The 13,616-nt window shown below is 37.0% G+C and overlaps 1 protein-coding gene across 1 annotated transcript in view; it reads left to right on the plus strand.

Moving 5' to 3' along the window:
* HELB (DNA helicase B) overlaps positions 1-9,480 on the plus strand; it is a 518,950-nt gene extending 509,470 nt beyond the window's left edge. Inside the window, exon 17 of the mRNA XM_053719225.1 lies at positions 9,023-9,480. Coding sequence (XP_053575200.1) covers positions 9,023-9,100 — 78 coding nt within the window. The 3' untranslated portion in view covers positions 9,101-9,480. The remainder of the gene's footprint in view (positions 1-9,022) is intronic.
* The last annotated feature ends 4,136 nt before the right edge of the window (positions 9,481-13,616 follow it).

Raw genomic sequence — 13,616 nt, forward strand, 5'->3', positions numbered from 1 at the left:
TAGTATCCCTTGGGTATGAGGATGATTTCGGGAGATAAGGTTCTAATACCTTATCTAAAAATACTGAAATTTTGGAAAATACAGTGTTTACCCCTGCTACTATACGGCGACCAGGCGGATGAAATTCATCCTTGTGGATTTTTGGTAGTACATATAAAACAGGCCTTATTGGATTTTTCTCAATTAAAGATTCTTTAATTTTTTCTGCTATAATACCCGCTTTTACTGCCTGATTTGTTATATGTTCTATTTCATTGTTGATTTGAATAGTAGGATCTCCCATACGGGGCTTATATACCTGGGTATCACATAGTTCTCTCTATTTCCTGTACATAATCTGCCTTATTTAACAGAACACCAGGTTCGCCCTTGTCCTCCTCCTTTATTATTATTATCTTGTTGTTTTTCAATTGGTTAACTGCTTATTTCTCTTTCTTGATAGCTTGTACTAGTCTAATATTTTTGTTTCTTCTCAATAGACTGTCTACCTCTTTCTGAACTAGTTTAGCATAAGTAGCAACACTGTGTGGAGTGGATGGTGTAAATTTACTTTTCCCTTGAATCCCAAAATCTTTAGGATCATTAAACTTAACATTTTCGTGTATTTTCTGTGTTTTTTGTGACCCAACAGGATCCAACATACCAGGCAACATGGCAAAGTGAATCTTAAGTTTTAGTTTCCTATAGAATCTTTGTAGGTCCTGTTGGATGACAAATTCATCACAAGTGTTAGGCAAACAAAATGATAGGCCTTTATTTAAAATTGTGTACTCATTTTCTGATAAGACATAATTAGAGATATTATGTACTAAATTACCATCAGTGCATTTGTCTTCAAAGTGCAAACTAGTATTTTTATTTTGTAAGTGCAAATCAATGCTGTGCATTTCATGTGAATCCTTATTCCTTAAAGTGCAAGTGCTAATATTTGTATCTGATTAGTGCAAATCAATGCTGTGCATTACATGTAAATCGGTATTCCTCAAAGTGCAAGTGCTCACAGAATCGTACAACACATCCACATTATCTGTTGCTTAGTTATTATGTATATTTGATATACAGTCCACTGTATTAGAGTATTTTGGCATTAAGGGGTAAGAGACTTTGTTTGCAATGTTTTGAACTAAAGTTCCATTATTAGTATCGATCTTTAAGCTGTCCATCATTTACTCAGTGATATTCCCCATTTGTGTGAAGCCAGCAGGAATTGTATCACCAACACATATTGCCAGAGTGAGTCCCATATTAGCCAACATGCCCCTTCCGTGTATATACAATTGATCATTTATGCTCTTAAGTTGAGTGCCCATACATTCAATTTTATCCACAGCTGTGTTATCTTTTTTGTACCTGTTCACCTCTGGTGCCTCTGCATAGGTAAACACTAGTGCCCTTAATAACCGTGCTGGTATCCCCGTGTCCGTCGAGCTTTCTGTCGCTCCGGCTGTGATGTCAGGTAGTAGCCGCCCTTTGCTATGCTTCCACCTGGCCCGGTGTGATCTATGTCTGAGTCCTTGGTTAACAAAATTCCTATGTACACCTGTACATAGACTCTTTGACATGACTAAGAACCAAATATTGGTTTGAAACGTTGTTGCTGTACTATGGACCCTGTATAAGTGAATAAAGGTTTTTTTACTTACCATTTGGAAGCTGGAAATCCTTTTAAATCTTCACTAGGTCTGCAATCCAGATCCTGCGAGGTCACGCATGGGCTATTAGAATCACTGACGCCCTCTCCTGTTTGATATGAGCAATGACTCGTGGAAGGAAAGCAAACGGAGGAAACAGGTATGCCAACCTGAAAACCCAAGGAACCGCCAGAGCATCTATCAGAACAGCCTGCGGATCTCTTGACCTTGAACTGTACCTTGGAAGCTTGGCGTTCTGATGGGACGCACCCCCCATTTGAGGACTATGCTGGAAAACACCTCCGGTTGGAGTTCCCACTCCCCGGGATGAAAAGTCTGTCTGCTCATAAAATCCGCTTCCCAGTTGTCTACTCCTGGAATGTGGATGGCAGTTAGACAGCAATTGTGGGTCTCTGCCCACTGAAGAATCTGAGTAACCTCCCCTCCTTCATGGCTAAGGAACTCAGAGTTCCTCCCTGATGATTGATGTAAGCCACAGAGGTTATGTTGTCTGACTGAAACCTGATAAACTGGGCTGAGGACAACTGAGGCCAAGCCAATAGAGCATTGTAAATCACCCTCAACTCCAAGATGTTGATGGGAAGAGCAGACTTCTCCCGAGTCCAAAGGCCCTGAACTTTTTAACGAGTTCCAGGCTGCTCCCCAGTCCAGCAGGCTGGCGTCCGTGGTCACGATCACGCAGGAAGTTCTCCAAAAGCATGTGACAGATGTTCCTGAGAAATCCATCATGGGAGAGAGTCCCTTGATGATTGATCTAACTCTATTCTCTGAGATAGATCCACATGGTCGCCATTCCATTGTCTGAGCATGCACAACTGGAGAGCTCTCAAATGGAATCGAGCAAAAGGAATGATGTCCATGGAAGCCACCATCAGACCGATTACCTCCATACATTGTCTCAACTGTACTTCTACTTTTGTCATCTATTGTATAACTTCTACTTTATGTGGCAAACAATACATTGGGCTCACCACTAGAGACATCAGACCTAGGATTAGAGAGCATTTGTCCACCATTAGAGTGGGCAAAGCTACCACTCCTTTGGTACATCACTTTGCTCAAATCCATAAGAAAGATCTAACCTGTTTCTCCTGGCAGCCCATTGACATGGTACTCAGACCTAAGAGAGGGGGTGATCGGGAAGTAGCATTGTGCAAGAGAGAGAGATGCTATGGATTTTCAAGATGGAAACTAGAGTTCCCAAAGGATTGAACTCTGAGTTTGATCTTATTAACTACTGGGAATAATCCACTTGCTCATGTCTCTCCCTCTCTTATCTCTTAACTTTTCTTATCTTGCATTGATAGTTGCATATGCATGCATTAGGGTTCTATCTTTTCTTCCCTCATTTAGGTGTAATGGAGTCAATATGTAATTAGATTAATGTATATTGGTCTATGTACTACTCTTATAAATATGGAATATTCTTTATATCCACCTTGAACACATTAGAAGGGATATCTAACAATGCATGCTTTTGCCTCACATATATATATATATATATATGTATATATATCTGTGTATATACATATATATGTGGTATGCCCCCTATGTGCTTATGTATGTATATGTGTATGATTGGATTGGCTCATTCTTTTGTACATATCAGTACTGTTGTGTTATGTTACTTATGAGCTTGTTATTTCTCAGCCATTCATCCATACATGTACATGCCTATACACTAGTATACAAGTATTGCGATATTAGTGTGTTGTGATTATATGAATGATATACTTATACTCTTAGCAGCTATTACACTCTTTGTGATTGTTCACATATCTCATTGCTCTGTATTACATTGTACGGTTCTTCTCCAGTATGCATGGGGTTAAATTTAACTCTGGGGGTGTTCTTTTTACAATGTGTTTTTTAACCAATGGTGTTACTTCAATTATGTATATAATGTACACCTGTGGCTGGCCTCAGTATGCTATGATTACGGCTTTGCCGAAACGCGTAAGCCTTGCCAGCCAAAGGTGCCCCATCTCTTGTTGTTAGACATCCTGCATGTCCTATTTTACTTGCCAATAAAGGTTAAGTTTTACTTTTAATCTAACTCTCTCGCTCCTTTTCTTTGTGGACCCTCCATACATTGAGCCACTGAAGGATAAGCAGTAGCCTGAAGAGAGAGGAAGGAGGAAATGATTTTGTTTTTCCTGACCTCTGTCAGGAAAATCTTCGTCAATAGAGAATCTATTATGGTCCCTAAGAACACTACTCTTGTAGCAGGGGAAAGGGAGCTTTTTTCCAGATTCACATTCCATCCATGGGAACAAAAAAAAGACAACAATATCTCTGTGTGAGATTTTGCTTGTTGAGAAGATGGCGCCTGAACCAATATGTCATCCAGGTAGGTTGCCACAATTCCACGAGAACAGATCACTGCCAAAAGAGCCCCCAGAAACTTTGAAAAAATTCAGGGAGTCGTGGCTAGACCAAATGGAAGGGCCACAAACTGGAAATGTTTGTCTAGAAAGGCAAAACTCAGGAATCTGTGATGGCCCCTGTGAATAGGAACATGAAGATACGCATCCTTTAGGTCTGTGGTTGTCATGAACTGACCCTCTTGTACTAAAGGAAGAATGGAGCGTATAGTCTCCATCTTGAAGAATGGAACTTTGCAAAACTTGTTTAGATACTTCAAGTCTTGACTGGGACGGAAAGTTCCCTCTTTTTTGGGAACCACAAATAGGTTGTAGAACCCGAGACCCTGTTCCTGCACTGGAACTATCACTCCCAGGGAGGAAAGATGTTGTATACTTTTCAAGAACGCCTCTCTCTTTATCTGGTCTGCAGATCATCTTGAGAGATGGAATCTGCCTGTGGGAGGAAAAGTCTTGAATTCCAATTTGTAACCCTGGGATACTATGTCCACAGTCCAGTAATCTGGGACATCTCATATCCAGGCTTGAGAGAACTGAGAAAGTCTGACCTCCACCTGATCCGATCCCGGATCAGGGGCAAACCCTTCATGCTGATTTGGAATTAGCTGCAGGTTTCTTTGATTGTTTCCCCTTGTTTCTAAGAAGACTGGATTGTTCCTGCTTGGAAGAAGAAGGGGGGAAGGCTTTCCTCTGAAGTTACGAAAGGAATGAAAATTGCTCTGACGTCCTTTAGGTCTATTTTTCTTATCTTGAGGTAGAAAAGACCCTTTTCTACCCGTAATATCAGATGATTTCTGCCAAACCGGGTCCAAACAAGGTTTTGCCCTTGTAAGGAATCGCCAGAAGCTTGACTTTAGAAGAAACGTCCGCAGACCAGGTTTTCAACCATAACGCCCTGCATAGGAGCTGCAATTTGTGCATCTGAACATAATAAGCATGAATTCATGAGAGCAGGCTCTTGCGCCATATCAGACATGTTGTGAAACAGTAAATAAACTTGTACAGATAAGTTTCAAAGATTTTAATATTCAATTAAAATAAGCCAAGGAAAAAATACACTTTAAATTTTATCCCAAATTAGGATCGCTAAAATTTTGTGAGAAAAGTTAAGAAAAAACATTTAATAAACATCAAATACATTTATAAAATATCCCTCAGGCAACCCCACACCTTAATTACTGAGGTGCCTTACCGCTACCAATTAAGACCGGATTACCCAGAAATGGAGAAAAACAACTTTTTTCCTCTGAAACGTTATGAAGTAAAGCCGGTCATGTGACCGCAACTACCGAGCTCAAGTTACTGCTGCGACACAGAGGTGCACTACTTCCTGGTACACCGAGTACCAGAATTAACCGTTTTTTTTTCAAACCTGACTATTTTAAAATGATGCAACATTTTAAACAAAGCAATGGGAAATTGAATAAGCTGTTGAAATAGAAAATTCAGCCTTAATTTCAGTTTAAACTTGTATTGTTTTATCAAGTAAATATGTGTCAGAAAATAAAGCCTAATAAAAACATTTTACTCTTTCTTTTTAAAAGAGTTTAAATGTTAGTCTCACACGTGCTACAGTGCCTGCCTTATGCCCCAGTGTAATCCATACAGCAGGATTATCTATGTCCCAATAAAAAAGCAGTGCCTTTTAATTTAAGTGCATGGTCTCCCCAACTGGAAGAAAAAGCACATACCTGCTTCGCTGTCCGGCATGTAGACAGTTACAAGGTATGAGAAGACACAGTTCCTCACAGAGACCTTTGAAAAAGAAAGAACAGAGTAGCCAACTCTGGCTTTCTAAACTAGTGCAGCAATTGTTAGGAAAATGCAGTAAGTACCTCTTTTTAACTGCTTTAAAGCCACCACTACCCGACTGCAAGGAATGACATGGAATACGGCTGTACCCCAAAACTTGCTTGTAGATGAAATCAAAAAATTTCCTCGGACACCTAAACATCAACTCTTCCATGCACCGAAGGCAAAGAGAATGACTGGGGGTGGTGGGTAAGGGAGTGATACTTAGCAGTTTAACTGTGGTGCTCTTTGCCGCCTCCTGCTGGCCAGGAGTAATATTCCCAACAGTAATTACTCAAGCCATGGACTCACTATATTTTAGGAAAGAAAAGAACATCTTTGAGAAAGTGCTATGCAAAATGTTGGATTGTTGGTTTACTTTTGTTGCTGGAGTATTTTAATGGACTTGACACAGATACTGCTTTACTTTAGTTATTATTGCCTCAAATACTCCTTGTACTTAGTGGAGTTAATTTAATTATAATCTACAGTCTACAGGGCCAGAATGCTACTGCAGTGTATTTGGCCACATGGTTGAAGAGCTTGATTTATAAGGCTTACTTGGAGGCGGCCCAGCAACCACCAGCCAAAATTACTGCTCATTCCACTTGTTCTATTTCTACTTCTTGGGTCTTCAAAAATGAGGCTTCTGTCGAACAAATTTGCAAGGCTACAACCCAGTCTTCCTTGCATACCTTTACCGACCTTTATCATTTTGATGTTTTGGCCTCTGCATTTGCAGGAAGGTTCTTCAAGCGTTGGTTCTTGAGAAATAGGCCTTACTTTTTGTCTCATTTATATTTTTTATGGACTCCCAAGAGTAAAATCTTGTAGACTCTTGCTACCATTATAAACAAAACAAAATGTATTCTTATCTTATAACTAGACTTGGATTGTCACTACGGAGAAAGAAATTAATTTAACCTACCAGTACTGATATGGTTCTACAAGAGTGTGAGGGAAAGCCAGATTTATACTTACTGACAAATCAGTTTTCTTATTGAGCATATTGCATTCCTGTGAGCCTTTATTAATGTATAGGCAATTCAGGGGTTTCTTGAAGAAAAAAACAAGAGTGTCCCTAAGCACAGCTCTATGTGTGTTATAGCTGGTTCTTTTCCAGGCTGGTGGGTATGGGTAGACTTTTCATGGCATAATTTTAAGTACAAGGTATAAAGAAATTGAAGGAAAATTAGTGCTGTGGAAGCCGTTGTGGAGAAACAGTGTCTGCAAAACAATTTGTGAAGGTTATGTTTGAGAATACAACAAAGTCACTGCCTTACATTATGGCCTATAATGGGATAGGGTACATATATATATATATATAAATAATATGTGTGTGCCTGCTTGTAAGTGCCAGTTTTCCTGTGTGTTGTCTTGATAATATTTGTGCGTTTCCCTATGGGCCTGTCACCCAGGTAGCTCAGGGGTTGACTGCCTTGGTTGCTGGGAACAGTACAGCTGTCTGTCAGTGTTCTGGGCTGCAGAATTTACAGTGACTTAGGATCTGTACCCTGTCCGGTCTGAGAGTGTGGTCCATTCCTGTGTTTTGTGTGAATATATCATGCTTGTGGAGCAGAGCCTCCATGTCATTCTTAGGATTTAGATAAAAGAAACAAAGGTAGAATATGGACTTGTACTGTCCAGCTGTACCATACTATGTGACTAGGATAGCTGTGAATGTCAACAGTTCATCCTACTCCCTCCTTATCTATCGGGCATCTAACAAACAAGACATTTCAGAAGGTAATTTCCCTACACCAGGAAAAAGTACTGTAAATATTGTTTATATATAAGTGATAGATATTTAATAAGTGATGACATTACAAAGTGTAGCAGAAGGTAATTTCCTTACACCAGGAAAAAGTACTGTAAATATTGTTTATATGTAAGTGATAGATATTTAAAAGGTAATGACATTACAAAGTGTAGCAGAAGGTAATTCCATGTCTATTAAAATTATCTCATATTCTAAACAAATATTCCTTTATCTTAGATTTTGGGGAGAAATTGAATTAGAATTGAAAAGCCTGGGAAGAAGTAATTGCAACTATATTATAATTGTTTATAGTTAATATTTAACAATTTATTTCAGCTTCTATTTTAGGTGCAGAATGTTGATGTCTGCAATATTTCTCCTGTGTCCAGTTGTAAAAGAATAGATAGTAGTAATGAACACAACCCTCTTACCTTAGCCATGCTAGACGATCTACTGAATATAACATTCAACTATCTTAAAGAAACTGTAAACACTTTGATATTGTATTATAAAAAAACTTTATTTTGCATAGTAAAACCAATTTGCAATATACTATCATTACGTATTTTGCCCCCTTTTCCTGTAATTTAAAGGGACAGTCAAGTAAAAAAAAAAAACTTTCATGATTTAAATAGGGCATGAGATTTTAAACAACTTTCCAATTTACTTTTATTACCAATTTTGCTTTGTTCTCTTGGTATTCTTAGTTGAAAGGTAAATCTAGGAAGTATATATGCTAATTTATTAGGCCTTGAAGGCCACCTCTGATCTGAATGCATATTGACAGTCACCACTAGAGGGCGTTAGTTCATGTGTTTCATATAGATAACATTGAGCTCAGGCACGTGAAGCTCCTAAGAGCAAGCACTAATTGGCTAAAAATGCAAGTCTGTCAAAAGAACTGAAATAAGGGGGCAGTTTGCAGAGCCATAGATACAAGGTAATCACAGAGGTAAAACCTGTATTTTTGTAACTGTGTTGGCTATGCAAAATTGGGGAATGGGTAATAAAGGGATTATCTACCTTTTTAAACAACAAAATTTCTGGTCTTTACTGTCTCTTTAAGTCTGAAAATAGTGTTTTCAATGGTCAACTCCACCCCCACTTTATATATGTGGCACATCTATCAGGACTGGAAAATCCACAAATGTAGCAAACAGATGAATTAGTATGAAAATTTTTTATACTCTACTGATATGTTAATCTATTGGAAAACTGTAGAAAAATGTAATTATAAAATGTCTGTTAGTGTTGCGCCATTGGATATTTCACAGCCCTGTCCTTTAATAAACTAGTTTTGAGTGGTTAATGATTTGCGTTGCAGTAGAATGCTTTAATGTAGAGCATTTGTGTATTATTACATTTATGTTTTCTATTAAGTGTAAATGTGTTACTTTGTGTTTTATGGAAAACTCTTTCCCATTTTCTTCTGGCAGAATGTGAATATTTCTCCAAGTGGAATTGGTATGCAGAATCTGAGGATCAAAGGTCGGCCTCCAAAGAAGCTCTTTTAGCCCAAAGAAGCTCTTTTAGTGCTACTTCACTGTATTACACCATGCCTGGAACAGATTATGGAGCTGGTTATATGCCTTGTCTTACTACAGTGTTTGTTTTAAGAATCTGCTCAAGAAGACCTTTACTTCTACCCTTTGGAATTTAAAGAACAAAATGTTAGTGGGAAAACAAGACAACCAGATTATATCCTGTTGATATATAGCACTGGGAGGGTAATTTGAAGAACATTAACAGTCTAATAATGTGACTTGGAGTTTAATTCTTCAGGTTCTGTTTTACCGTACAGCTACGGATTTGTTTTAAAATTGTATCAGTGGACAGAAACAGCACCTTTTTTTTTTTTTTTACTTTATGCTGCAGAAAACAATTTTTTACATCATTCTAATGCTAAATTTGAATTTGCTAATATTTTTCTTCTCTAAATATACTTCTTAAATAAGCATCTTAATTATGTTTTTGTTACAAAGGATAAGCTAAATTGAAATGTTAGCCTCTTTTATTACATTAAGACACAAGATTGTCAGGATTACGTTTGGGTGAGAGCAGTTAAATTACCTATGTTTACTAATCAGATTATTATTTCACCTGTGCTCTAATATCTGGCCTGTTAGGGATGCCTTAGGACAGGTTTGAAAACCAGTGCATTAAGACAACAAAGTCACTTTTTTTTTTTAATTTTTAAGTGTTTTGCAATTCTTGAAAGGTTCTCAACTTTTAATATTGTTGCTACTATAGTGAAAGATGTTTAAGCAAACATTGCTCGCTAGGAATACACCTACAGGGGGGTATAGGTAGCAATTTTTCTGAATTGACCCACACACACATATATATATATATATATATATATATATATATATATATATATATATATATATATATATATATATATACACACATTATATCTCAATTCGTTTTAAAAAAGACTGATTTTATAAATGTTTAGAAAATATTAACAATTGAGCATTGCATTGCAAACGATCTGAATAAAAGTTTTACAAATGTTTACAACTTTGTGCTGTTTTTCGGGGGTTTGCTGTTTCAGAGTAGTCCAGGGATGCACAACAGTAAAAGGCTCCTGGATATGTTTCTCTTGGGGCCAGATGAAAATAAGTTTGTGCACTGACCACCATATATCTGGGTTAGACAGAATACGTCATTTTTATTGGACATTGTACCAAACAAGTTTTCTTTTATTCATGTGAAATAGCAGCATCTAAACATATGATTTCTCTTGTTAAGTGTATCCAGTCCACGGATCATCCATTACTTGTGGGATATTCTCCTTCCCAACAGGAAGTTGCAAGAGGATCACCCACAGCAGAGCTGCTATATAGCTCCTCCCCTCACTGCCATATCCAGTCATTCTCTTCCAACTCTCAACAAAAATGGAGGTAGTAAGAGGAGAGTGGTGTATTATAGTTAGTTTTTTTTTTTCTTCAATCAAAAGTTTATTATTTTTAAATGGTACCGGAGCGTACTATTTTATCTCAGGCAGCATTTAGAAGAAGAATCTGCCTGCGGTTTCTATGATCTTAGCAGAAGTAACTAAGATCCACTGCCATTCTCACATATTCTGAGGAGTGAGGTAACTTCAGAGGAGGAATGGCATGCAGGTTATCCTGCAATAAGGTATGTGCAGTTAACATTTTTCTAGGGATGGAATTTGCTAGAAAATGCTGCTGATACCGGATTAATGTAAGTTAAGCCTAAATGCAGTTATTTAATAGCGACTGGTATCAGGCTTATTAACAGAGATACATACTCTTATAAAAGTGCAATATAAAACGTTTGCTGGCATGTTTAATCGTTTTTATATATGCTTGGTGATAAAACTTATTGGGGCCTAGTTTTTTTTCCACATGGCTGGCTTGATTTTTGCCTAGAAACAGTTTCCTGAGGCTTTCCACTGTTGTAATATGAGTGGGAGGGGCCTATTTTAGCGCTTTTCTGCACAGCTAAAATGACATACAGAGACATTCAGCTTCCCTCTGCATGATACAGGACATCTCTGATGGGCTCAAAAGGCTTCAAAAGTCGTGTTTGAGGAAGGTAACAGCCACAGTAGAGCTGTGCCAGTTGTTGTGACTGGTTTTAAAAAACGTTTTTGTCATTTGTTGTTCCGTTTTTGATATTAAGAGGTTGATCATCCATTTGCAAGTGGGTGCAATGCTCTGCTAACTTGTTACATACACTGTAAAAATTTCGTTAGTGTAACTGCCTTTTTTCACTGTTATTTCAAATTTTGACAATTTGTTTTTCTTAAAGGCGCAGTAACGTTTTTTATATAGCTTGTTAACTTGGTTTAAAGTGTTTTCCAAGCTTGCTAGTCTCATTGCTAGTCTGTACAAACATGTCTGACACAGAGGAAACTACTTGTTCATTATGTTTAAAAGCCATGGTGGAGCCCCATAGGAGAATGTGTACTAAATGTATAGATTTCACCTTAAACAGTAAAGATCAGTCTTTATCTATAAAAGAATTGTCACCAGAGGGTTCTGTCGAGGGGGAAGTTATGCTGAATGGAAAGTACACTGAGCGCCAACTATATAAGACCCTTAGCTCTAATATATTGACCCCTAGCGGTCAAAAATGTATGGAGAATCAGAAGAAATGATATCAAAGCGCCAAACAACACTGGCAGGGTCAGGATGGTATACTTTGAATGTTAATCAAGTATAAATTGTAAAACAATGTGACAATTTTAAGACACTTTATTATAATAAACAATTTAAAACAATATAAGAATATAAAACAATGTTGGTTTAAAACATGTTACATTTAAAACAAATAATCAAGGATCCGAGATTTTACAAAGGATGACAAAAATACAAAGGATGACGAAAATACAATACAATATTGATGACTAAAATGTCGGCCTGTGTCGTGGTACAGCAGTAAATATATATGATGTCTGAAAATGGAGGTGTTTACTTAGTGTTGAAAGGTGTGTTCCTAGTAGATGTATATACGATAGATATGTAGGATGGTGATAAATAAGTTTGAAGAATAAAAATGATGTGAACTTAACAAATAAACAATGTTAAAAAACTGTTCAAAAAAAGGATAAGCAGAGAACAGTGACAACAAAAAAATTTTTTTGAAATGTTTCCCAAAAGGAAGTCCAAACTGTGTTCGTTAAAATGTCAATAAAAAGTGAATCAGCAGTTTCCAAAAATAGTGAAAATGTATCCAGTGAAGTGTACAAAAATGAAAAATGTATCCGGTGAAAAAACGATTATGAAACCAAAATGCAAGTGGTTAAAAAGTGGTAAAAAAGAAGAAAGTCTGTTCAAATTTGTGTTGGTTAGTCACACAATCCAAACGAATATTAAATGTGGGTGTAGGAGTTTTCTCCAAAGTTGAGGGAACTATTGTGTCTTCAAAAATAGATATAACTTGTTTGCAGATGAAAATCCTTCTGCCAAAAAGAAAAATAACAATAGTGTAGATGGTTTTTTTAAGATTAGTATTATCAGAATATCACTCACCAGTCGACGCGCTTCGGTCATCCACTGACCTTTATCAGTGGATGACCGAAACGCGTCGACTGGTGAGTGATATTCTGATAATACTAATCTTAAAAAAACCATCTACACTATTGTTATTTTTCTTTTTGGCAGAAGGATTTTCATCTGCAAACAAGTTATATCTATTTTTGAAGACACAATAGTTCCCTCAACTTTGGAGAAAACTCCTACACCCACATTTAATATTCGTTTGGATTGTGTGACTAACCAACACAAATTTGAACAGACTTTCTTCTTTTTTACCACTTTTTAACCACTTGCTTTTTGGTTTCATAATCGTTTTTTCACCGGATACATTTTTCATTTTTGTACACTTCACTGGATACATTTTCACTATTTTTGGAAACTGCTGATTCACTTTTTATTGACATTTTAACGAACACAGTTTGGACTTCCTTTTGGGAAACATTTCAAAAAAATTTTTTTTGTTGTCACTGTTCTCTGCTTATCCTTTTTTTGAACAGTTTTTTAACATTGTTTATTTGTTAAGTTCACATCATTTTTATTCTTCAAACTTATTTATCACCATCCTACATATCTATCGTATATACATCTACTAGGAACACACCTTTCAACACTAAGTAAACACCTCCATTTTCAGACATCATATATATTTACTGCTGTACCACGACACAGGCCGACATTTTAGTCATCAATATTGTATTGTATTTTCGTCATCCTTTGTATTTTTGTCATCCTTTGTAAAATCTCGGATCCTTGATTATTTGTTTTAAATGTAACATGTTTTAAACCAACATTGTTTTATATTCTTATATTGTTTTAAATTGTTTATTATAATAAAGTGTCTTAAAATTGTCACATTGTTTTACAATTTATACTTGATTAACATTCAAAGTATACCATCCTGACCCTGCCAGTGTTGTTTGGCGCTTTGATATCATTTCTTCGGAAGTTATGCTGAATAACTCTCCCCACGTGTCGGACCCTTTGCCTCCCGCTCAAGGGACTCATGCTAATATGGCGCCAA

This window comes from Bombina bombina, chromosome 6 (genome assembly GCF_027579735.1).
Source record: "Bombina bombina isolate aBomBom1 chromosome 6, aBomBom1.pri, whole genome shotgun sequence".
In the NCBI taxonomy this organism is placed as follows: Eukaryota; Metazoa; Chordata; class Amphibia; order Anura; family Bombinatoridae; genus Bombina; species Bombina bombina.